We start from the raw sequence: 11,579 nt of genomic DNA on the forward strand, positions 1-11,579 counted from the left end.
GCAATAGCTGCAATCTGCTACAACAATCGCGTACGTAAATTACAAAAATACTCGCTTCCCTGTTTCCGTTACAAGTGTATTACAATTTCTCTGAAACACTGAAATAGCTGCTTAAATTAGCAGGTAATCCCGAAATTAGAGCCAAGCTGTCGGCGCAGCTGTGCCTAAATCCGATCGTAGATTTTGACTCTCGATCGTCGTGTCGCGTGAGACATGCAAATCGAGTCGCGCGCGCATTGTATCACGACGTACGGGATGCGCCCGCGGGAATTTACGCGTCTCGACAGCTGCGACAGTTTTCGGTGACTCCGAAACTGTGTTCGCGAATTTTTGGCGAATCATTTATTCGATCGCACGGCCAAAGATTCTCGCTGCATAATTCAGGAAATGCCGAAGTTCGCAGAAGCGACTCTCGAAAGAAGGATGTACGAGTACAGATATATACAGCACGCACGTACATACACACACATACACATACGCACATATATGTATGTGTCGCGTACGGAAGACGCGGAAGATAGGATTAACGGACAATGCGGATCTGCGGATAAACGAAGCCAGTATCAAGGGAATAACGCGAGATCTCGGGATCAATCTTAGTTAAATGCTATACGAACGTCGAGTTGGAAGGGTCGGATAATGACGCTTTGAAGATTTGCCCCATGCACTTTGGATGCGGATTATGCATTAGCTTTGATTGCATGTGTATAAAGGATCTGTATTAATGTTTAATGGTATATGGAATATGTAGGACATATTAATCCCGGATTACTTTGACGCATTAAATTATTGCGAAACTTGTTTTCATCTTTCTATAATTTATATATATATAATATATGTGTACATCTATAAATAATTTTCAACACGTAAGTAATTGTGCGTCAAAACGGACAAAAAGGAAGCGTATAAGCTTCGCGATTTGTTGTGACACAAAGTATACTTTATATTTTAAATACATCACGCTTAAATTGACCGCCGGATTAATATGACACTGATTTAATTATGCGCTTTCACGCGCTTAATTTACATATTTATACGATTGGGTTTATCTGTCCCATTTTATATTGAATAAAATATTAAATATGATGTTACTGAATTGAAGCTGGATGAATTAATAACAAAAAAAAATTGAATTTCTTTCTCTTTCTCTCCCGCATGGATAAAACGATATTACGACTTGCAATCCAAAAGAAATGAACGGCACACACGTCGTCTCGCGGACACTTAGCAGAATTACGCCAAATACTAGAAACTGTATGACTCATCCCTAGTTACGTGCCTCATTGCTATCTATAAATCTACGCGAAGGCACGCCTATTGCACGCTATTTCGTCATTCTGAATCACAGGGGCCCCTCGGCGCGCATCGCGCGAATTTTACGAATCATTGCATGTCGCGAATAACGAATAGAACGAAATCCTCCATCTCATACCGGTTTAAATAATTCGTACAATGATATATATAAGCGCGTTCCCTTTCCCTTTCACGAAGTTGGAGGAGAATTATGCTGCGAGATGCGCCGTTTGCTCCTAAGAACAATGGCCTCGAGAGGACAAAGTGACTGGAACAAAACGCAACGTAACGAGATACGCCGCGGAATATTTCGAGGTGATACAATTCGTTACCGAAGCATCCCGCGGCATTCTCACAGCGAGATCGTATTGTGCGGCTCAAAAGTAGAGAGAGAGATAGAGAGACGGTGGAGGCGATTAGATCACAAGACAAGTTCACGATGTGTCGCGACACGGGAGGCAGGGACGAGGCGAGAAACTCGCCCGTAGGTAGAGCTTTCTAGTATTTAGGCACCCTAAATATAGCACGGACTCGGCTATAAATCCCCAGGCCCCCGGTCTCTCTCTCGCGGCCGTTGCGACGTTTCTTTCGGGATGAACGTGTTGCTCGGCGACGAAGGTTGTTTTGGGCATCTGCTGCGGCAACGGATGTGCTTGAAGACGTGAAGCGTTGAATTTCTTCGCGACACTTTCAATGATTTTTCCGAGGTGGCAAACGCAAAACAAGAAGTCAGAGTTTAATGATACTAATAATAAAAAAAGTGTGCAAATTAGAAGCTGCACATTGCTTTCTCAATTTTTTCGCTTATAAAGTTTCCTCTATAGGGAATTAGCAAAATTATTAGCATATAATAAATTGGCTTCCTCATAGAGGAAGCCATTTATTTTTATTTTTATATAATCTTCACAGAAAATAAACAATAAATAAAGAAACTTAATTTGAATGAAAATTTGACATTTTCTCAACATATCGTTGTTTAATATATTGAGATTAATTTATTATAGTTGGAAAACTCCACTTAGGATATAAAAAAATATTTATAGAAATTTGGAAATACATTTAAAAAAATTTCAATTCAAAATTGAATAAAAAATGAACCCATTTCATCAATTCTCATTAAAATCAAAACCAATCATTCTTCAATGATACACTGTTCATTAAAAAAAATTTAGCCCGATATCTCAAAATTTTCGAAAGTTAGAACTTCCACGGACATTTTTTGAAAAATTAAAACTGCCTTAAAATCTAAAACACTGTATGAATTTTTATTAAAAAATACCTATAATACACTGCTCAAAAGTATTTGCCACCTTAATGAAATTTGATCAGAGATGAGTTTATTAATGCAATTTTAATGAAAAGGTCAATAATTTGCTACATGTCTTTATTGTGTAAGTAGTTTACATGTTATTTAAACAATGTTAAACAATGATTTTACAAGAAAATAACATTGTTTTCAATTTTCGCCTCATCAATGGCCGTCACGTTTTTTTTTAATTACGGATTTACACAGTTTTGACATCCTGTTGATTAATTTTGTAATCGATTTTTGGCTTCTAAATACATCAACGTGACGATCTCGGAAAATATATTTATTATTTGAGATTTTCCGTGCGCAAAATAATTGCATGAAATTAGGATGTAAGGGATACCAACATAACATTAGTTTTGTATATAAAATAAGCTAACAATGAGTACGTGTAACGATAATCTCCACTTTAAATTAAATTTACTGCGTACAATCAAAATTTTTTTTCTATTTTTTTCTGCAAGTGGCAAATACTTTCGAGCGGTAGTGTATGTATCAATATAACAAAATATTGTTTTAATAAAATAAACGTTGATAAAATAAATAAGAGTCTAGCTGTAATGCGCGTGACTCATTTTGTCAAATAATAAAGAGTGCATCAAAATAAAATAATAAACAATTGTATATACTACATTAAAATAAAATATTTTAATAGAGAAAATTAAAATAAACATACCCATATTTTTATACCCGTAAATAAAACGTATTTATTACATTTACATATTTTTAATTGTATAAATTTGTGTAAATTTCTTCCAATTAAATATACGTTGTTATTTTTTGACTCTTGCGCTAACGTTTATCCAGCAAAACGCTGCTTTGAAAATTTGTCGTTTACAGGGACTTTAGACAAACATTTTCACGTGGTCACGTTCATCTCGAAAGAGAGATGGCCCGTCTATTCCAGAATTATCCTATCAGTCGAGGCTCGGCTTCAAAGGACCATCGTGCTTTTGGGTTAGCGGTGCGGTCGGTAGAGAGTCGCGGATTTACGGGACGGGTCGGCCGAATCAATCATGTCGACTCTTAAACACGCGGGTTTTGCGAGCTTTTCGCGGCAAGAAAACTGCTCGAAAAGCCGAACGCGCGCTCGTTAAATCGCGAAGAATTGTCCGCGGCAACGGCGGCGGTCCTCTCCACGAGCGATTTATTGTGCGCGATAGCGGGATTACGGGGGTTGGCGAAAGCATCGACCGTTCGTATCGTCGCACGAACGTTACAATAGTATAATCTATTGATTTCTATCGCGAGTAATTGTCGTGTTACCGCGCGCGATTTACGTCCAATTTACGTGGGGATTTATCGTTTCCGGTGCGGAAACTTGAAAAGGGTGGAATAAATGTGCCTTTAGATAATGTGTCCAATTTTTTACCGCAATCATGTTTGCTTAATGCGACTGTCTTATTTCCCGCACGCGTCGCGTCGTATAATCAGTAAAACAGGCATATCGCGAGAGAGTTAAGGAGAATTTACGATTTAATCGTGATCCAAAGAATGGAAATAAATCAATTGTCGCCGAGAGGTACGAAATATCTCCGACGTAAAGAATGAGAGAGCGGAATGAAATAATCTTTCTATTGTTTGAAAATATGAAAACCGAAGGTATATGTAGCCGCGCGAATCTCTCTCGCAGGCGAATTAATCTTATTATTCCATTAGAGGCGCTAACAAATTTTCGGCCGCTCCCAACGTTTCTCTCGCAATCGAGAGAAATAAATGACCAGATTTTCTGCGGAGAATGCGCCCGCGGCTGATAGGTAGCGGCCCCGGGATCGGTAGGAAGGCTGCGCCCGAAATAATCGAGTTCTTTTCATTCGGCAACCCGGTTATCTTTTTATTGCACTCACGGCGCAATCGAAAGCCCGCGCGCGCCGCCTGCTATGCATCTACCCTTCTCGGATCGGGGGCGAGAGCTGCACGACCCCCGACGCATTGTACGCGTCGTTACCGCCGGCGGATTTGTACCGTCAAAGGTATAATTGCGTCGTTTGAGAGTAGCAGATTCTCAAATTACTTGGGATGTTTCGCTTTTTTCCGATAGAGAATGCGTGGGACTGCCAACTTTGCGTGTCTGCTGGGTTTCCTGTTTTTTTTTTCTCTTTTTTTCATATAATATCTAATTTATTTTGTTCTTCACACGCATTACGTCTAGAATCCTAATCTTACCTTATTGCAACATATTAAAACCGTGATAATTATAATTATCATATAAATTATATCATGTAAAATTCATATAATATAAATATAAACAATTTCGTAACTTGCCAGTGATGAATAACAATGTATTTCAATTTTTTCGACTTAACTGGCAAACGGGTTTCGTACAATCACGACGTCGTCGGCCACCAGTCGGTCGATCGCTTCCTTACGAACAGCATGTCACTCTCGGCTTTTATAAATGACTATTGTACATCTCATTATTGGACACACAAGACATCTTTTATGATCTTTCTGGAATAACTTCATATATTACGGATGTCTTGTGATGTCAACCGACGAGTCTTACAGATGATATAGTTTTTCACTTGATAAACCAAAGGCCGAAACGTCGTGATTGTACAAAACCCGTTTGCCAGTTAAGTCGAAAAAATTGAAATACATTCATATAATATCATATAAATTATACGATATTTTATGATATTATATAATATCAATAATACACTATAATTTATTATATAATATAATATAATATAATATAAATTATTATATAAAAATCATATAATGATAATTATTACCCGATTTATAAAATAATACAAAATAATAAAGTGGCTCGCAAAACTCGTCCTCCTCCACTTACACTCAAATGCTAAAATTATTGCAACGCGAACGCAAAACTAAATGTTATATCTTTGAAAGTATTGATATTTACGCGTGCGTTTCGGGAATGCTTTCATGAGAGTGCACATGGCGCTTGTGAATGCACCGCGGTGTTAGTTCATGAATAATTACAATTTATAGGATACTCACGATGCACTCGCGGTCGACCAGTTACGGTGTCTCTCTTTCTCTCTTTCCCTCTTCCTCTTTATCGTCCCCTTTCATGAACCCCGACCTTTTGTCGCAGGTCACGGAGGGAGCTTCGTAACAGCCCAGTGCCGTAGCATGCCGGCGAGCTGCAGCAGCGCGTGGTGGTGCGCCTCTGAGACACCGCGTCGATCGGCGTCGATCGCCGCCATCTGCGTGGCTAGGCACCAACGATCCCTGGAGCGTCGTCGCCGGAGAAGAAGAAGAGCAACAACGTGTGATTGTCGTCGTAGCACAGGAAGCACGGAGCTCGACACCAGCGACCGATGAGCGCGGGGGGGGATGGGGGCTCGGCGTTGGGCCCGCCTGATCAGCTGCCAGGGGCCCAGCCGATTGCCGCGACCCCCTACATCGCGATCCCCCCCAACGCCGGCCAGCAGCTTGACGTCGGTGGCGCGATGGACGCGACGCAGCTGGCGAATATGCAGCAGCCGCCGCCGTCGCAGACGGGCCCCGGAGCCGCCGGCGGCGCCGCCTCCAAGTCGGCCCAACAGAAGAGGCCCGTCAGACGGGGGGGTAAGCCGCCCCCCGACAGACCGGTACGGGCGCTCTTCTGCCTGGCCCTCACGAACCCTCTTAGGAAGATGTGCATCAGCGTCGTCGAGTGGAAGTATCCTTTTACTATTGCTCTCTCGCACGCTTCTTTCGTAATTAGCGCGATAATTGCCGGCCTCTTGATGCCGGCGCGGCGCGGCAGGAGAATTAAATATCAAAGTTCAGAGATCGCGTCCGATATCAGCGATATTTGCGAGAACACTGCTGACATTAATAACGCGTTTGACATTAAACCGCCTCCTCTCCAGATTGACCCTAATTCCATGTTCGGGCGCGATGTTGATATTAGAGTCAATATTGGCGATAATCTGTGACAAAAGGGTTAACGCACGCGAATAATCGCTCTATGTATTTTCCTTAATCGGCTCGATTTTATCAACGTCATCCCGCAGACCCTTCGAATGGCTCATCCTTATGACGATATTTGCGAACTGCGTCGCTCTGGCCGTTTACACGCCGTATCCTTATGGCGATTCCAATCTGACCAACCAATACTTGGTGAGTATTTAACACGAGTATATTTAGCATTTGTGCATAATTATCACTCTCGTTTTTAACCCTCCACGTTTTTTTGCACCCTCGGAGTGTATACGTCTGTCACGTTTAATGCTATTATTCCCTACTTTAAAGTATTTAACCCTAGAGAGTCTTTCTGGGGTGATATGTCACCCCACGCGAAATTTAAATTGTGCCCCTGCCTTAGGAAGGTTAGTTTTCATACCGAGACCCTAACCATAATTTAGGTTAGTCATCCGGCAGTCGACCTCCGTCATTCAGCAAGTGCGTTAGATTCGTGCAGCAGCTGAAAACCGAAAAAGAAAATCGTTTGGGGTGACGTAGTACCCCCTTTGGCCATTTACGTTCGACTTTTACCAGATTAAAGTATATTTCAGATTTTTTATGAAAATCGATAATGAAAAATTATGCACTTTATAGCACTCCCCGGAAAATTCTACCCCTGTTTCATATATAATTCTTTAAGATTCGGTCAATTATTTCATTTTTGCTGTTCTTGCACAGCAACTGATTAAAACTTTGTAAAGTTTTTGTGGAGTTAATTTTACTGTTTCCATATACTTTTATAACTTTTGACTACCTTTCAAATAAATAATAATCGACAGAATCTGTTTTATATTTCACTTTTTGCGATTTTTCCCATTCGACAGTTTTTCATCATTTCCTCTACTTCAGACGTTCAAAGAAATATGTTTTTTTTAAGAAACGAAAAAATCGCTTACATGCCCTTGAAGGTTGTCTATTCGTCTTTCAAAATCCGTTGGAATTTTTAAAATCGGTGAATTTTATGAAAAACTACAGCATTTTTTATAAAAATAGTCATTTTAGCCCAATTTTTGGTTCTTTTTTTGTTTTTCGAAATTTTTTTACTGTTTTTTTTTTACTACCGCAAATTGATGACTACTATCGTCTTCCCTATTAAAAAACAAACAAAATTATATATTATAAAGTTGTCTAACAACAAATAGAAACATTATACACGCGGTACAAGTTTGGGGTGTTTTTATACCCCGCTTGGCCTTTCACGTATGAGAAAATTCATAAAGACTCTCTAGGGTTAAAAAAATCTGAAAAAATTCACAAAACATCTGTCTTAGTTGACGTTTTTATAGTCATTTTGATAAACATTATTTACTTAATATTTTTTGGCAGGCTTGCAAGTTTTACGAGCAGATATTACTTTGGCTCGGACGCCATAGACCCACGTACACAGTCAGAGGGTTAAGAACGGTTAATATCTCGGGTGTTTAAATGCCTAAATAAAATTATATCATTTTTTTTCCAGCAAACATAACAAAAAAAAAGTTCCCTTCCTTAATGAAAACCAATTCGATAATGTCCATGTATTGTGCATCGTTTTAACGTGCGTCTATACGCGCAAAAATAGAAATCTTGAAAAGGACTAAAAATAATCGCAAGCGAATAGCAATCATCTCGTTATAAATGGCGCCGCCGGGAATTCCTTTGTGCGACTTGGCCGAATGTGAAATAAAGCAATTTTACTGATTGTATAATATGTACGTATATGTATATGCGCGCGCGTATATATGTGTCTAAATCGAAGGGTGCCTCTTGCAACAATAAGAGTGGCGGTTCCGTTCAACGAACCACACGAACCTCTATCGAGTTATCGATTCCGAGACGGCATGCAGGGTTGCTGGCATGAAACTTATTCGAGCTGAAAGTTCAATAATTGTTCAATCTTGCTCAACATCGGCGTGTATGCTGCCCCGGCGCGGAGCGCCATAATCGGAAAACACAATTCACATATAGGCCGCTTTAGCGCGAGAATTAATTGAGATTACTCCCCTCGGGCACCTCAAAAGCTCGACATTTCTAATTACCGATATTCGGGAACTGTTCGGAGCTCGTCCGCTGATAAGACTCGTGGAGATTCGCGGTTTGCGACAGAAACTTTATACATGTGGGGATTTGCCCACTCGCCCGTGCGCACAGAGAGGCTGCTCGATAACAACTCGAAATTCGGTTTTGCGTCATATTATGCGCGTGCTAAAGTGGAATCGCGCCGCGCCGTTGTCGTGCCTTGCCAAAGGGTGTGACTTCGTTTTGCGTCACTCAAAGGGCATCCCCCTTGCGCTAATTAGTACCGGGAGGAAACTTTGGAGAGATTAGGCCAATGGGAAATTCGCGGAAAGCCTGTGTAAACTGCCTGTGCAAGCTGCCAAGTCATCTGTGACAGCTTGACGTTCGTTAATTATAATTAACGAACGGAAAAATATCAATTTGTACAAGCTCGTTAATTTAGCTTTAAAGAAAGCTTCGATCGAGATTGAGAATAAATATACTTTCAAAATAGCCAAGTGAAAGACATAAAAAACTGTTTCGAAGTTAGAGAGAATCCACAACAAAATCGGGATGTTGTGAAATTAATGAAAATTACACAATCTTACTAGTAATTTTGCAAAACCTTAGATTCTGTCAGTGAAATTCTCAGTTGAAATTTTTATTAATTTATATTTATAAATATGTTATATAAATTATGTTTATAAATATAAATATAAATATAAATATATAATATTTATATTTGTAAATTATATATAGTTATAGTAATAATTTTTATTTATTTCACAAAAACACGGTTTTTTAGATTCTCTAGGGATTTTGCCCTCACCTCCCCCCCCCAAAAACGAATTACACGAAAACCCTGCGACATGTATACATTTGACTTTGATACGTCAGTTGGCATATTGCGTGCAAAATATGACATTCAAATTCTTAATAATTAAATAGCAAATGTCTTTTTCAAGAATTTTTTTGTAGTCAACTATTTACCGTATTGAAGTCTTGTAGAATTGTATTCTATTAATCTATTTTTTTTCACATTGTATGCATTTTCTATACGATGTCACTTTCTTAGCGTCCCCGGAGAAATGGGGGGACGGCGAACAACGCTCGGGAGAAGATTCGAATTCGCAACTCCACAGTCACAAACTCCAAAAAGTCGCAAATCTTGAGATCAATCTCGACTTCTTTCAAAACTTTTTCATTGTTCGCCCGACTCAATCGAGGTAAAACTCCGGCATCGGAGTTCGATATCTTTTATCGCCGCAAGATTATGAAACTATATTAGAAATTCGCAATATTTGTAGCTCCCGAGCGCGAGCGTGGTGAACATTTTCATGAATATCTATTATTTTTTTTAAGTATAATAGAGAAAAATCTAACTTTGTAATTTGGTCCGCGTTAAAATTCACATGCTGAGTTTAAAAATGCAAAATAGCATTCAGCATTTCGGCTAGGAAATCCTATGTCAATTACTTGCCATGACTACTGCACTATATTAGATAGATTAAATCTACTATATCTTTAGAAAATAGGAGACTATCCTTTGACCTTACATTTGTTTTTAAGCTTTTCAACCACTTTACTGATTGTCCGGATTTGTTGGAACGTTTCTGTTTTAACATCCCGACTAGAGAATTAAGACAGTACTCCATCTTCCATAACGGGTATCACAGTACTTTGTATAGCGCAAATTCTTGTGTAAATAGGCTGATAACATCTGCAAGTAATTTCCCCAATAGGGTTGACTTTCTTGGTGGCTCTGCATCAACTTTTAAACGAAATCTTTCTCGTCTACTCTCGTAACTTAAATGCTCTTCATACTATGTTGTAAAATTTTATTGCTCTTGTACGCTAAAGGGTTTATTACCCGTTAATAAAGTTTATTTATTTATTTATTTATTTATTTATTTCTTGGAAACATTACTTTTTAATTATAATAATTTTTATAAAACAAGCAATTTCGATCGATTGTAATATTTGATTATAAAATAGTTACAATTAAAAGGTTATAAAGTGCCGAAAGTTTCTCTGTCTCTGTCTCTCTCTCTCTCTCTCTCTCTCTCTCTTTCTTCCTCTCTTTCTCCGAAAATATTAACTGTATGTAGAGTAGCGAAATGATACGGGGCAAATCGAACAGTTTAATCTCTTACGGGCAATAAAATATTCGTTAGTTGAACGCGATCTGGCATTTAACATCAGCAGCGACGGATTTATTATTCGGCAAGGTACACTTGCGTAATATCTACCTTCCTGGCCTTGCCACCTGCTCTTCTCATATTTCGCTTATATGACGGGCATGTGTATTAACCCTTGTGTGACCAGGTAGAAAATTGCACGCGGTGCAGATATACTACAACGCATTTTCTAATGAAAATACTGTCGTAATAACGGAATGTGTACGGAAGCATGATTTGAAGAAGAGATAATTAATTAAAGGGGTTTAATTTATGTTTATGGAAACGGACTTTAGAGAATAAAGCTGATGAATGACAGATGAAAAATATAGCCGCATTAATTCTGTTTTCTTTCATTTCTTTTTCAAATAAAGTTATTTAATCATATAATTGCGATGAGTTTTTTTTTACATTCATTAAGTTTAGAATTCAATAAAATAGCGAATGGCGTGTAGTTCCAGTGAAAAAACTTTCCAGTGAAAAAACGTTACGCAGTAAACACTTGAAATTCGGGCACAAAAGCAAAGGTATTTCGAGTTCGTCCAAATGACAGTGTTAGATATTATTTATGCTCCCAAAAGGATAATAAATTCGCAAGTGGAATAAGTAATAAAGCATACGAGAAGACAACGCGACCGCCATCAAAACTTTCTCGGGAAGAAGGGCTCCTCATATTCTACTTATATTCTACTTCGCGTCTTCAAAGTGATGTAACGGCTAACGGCGCCCACGTGTCACGCATGGGCGAGCAACACGGGCGGCCGGCGATATAATGCGCGCTCGAGCCTATTTCAGCGGGCCAATAATCGATCGATTTCGGAAATTAAACGTAATGGATGCTGCGCAGGAAAAGGAGAGAAAGGGGGAGGGGAGAGAGAGAGAGAGAGAGAGAGAGAGAGAGA

General features: G+C 39.2%; 1 protein-coding gene across 3 annotated transcripts in view; it reads left to right on the forward strand.

Moving 5' to 3' along the window:
* The window catches only part of LOC112459933 (voltage-dependent calcium channel type D subunit alpha-1-like), a 49,022-nt gene that overhangs the window by 15,265 nt on the left and 22,178 nt on the right, over window positions 1–11,579 (forward strand). For all 3 annotated transcript variants that reach the window (XM_025024306.1, XM_025024308.1, XM_025024307.1), the window contains 2 exons: window positions 5,667–6,236; window positions 6,574–6,679. In XM_025024306.1, the coding sequence (XP_024880074.1) occupies window positions 5,893–6,236; window positions 6,574–6,679 (450 nt within the window). In that variant the 5' untranslated portion in view covers window positions 5,667–5,892. The remainder of the gene's footprint in view (window positions 1–5,666; window positions 6,237–6,573; window positions 6,680–11,579) is intronic.

The sequence above is a fragment of the Temnothorax curvispinosus genome, unplaced genomic scaffold, assembly GCF_003070985.1.
Source record: "Temnothorax curvispinosus isolate PA1 unplaced genomic scaffold, ASM307098v1 QBEX01010252.1, whole genome shotgun sequence".
NCBI lineage: Eukaryota > Metazoa > Arthropoda > Insecta > Hymenoptera > Formicidae > Temnothorax > Temnothorax curvispinosus.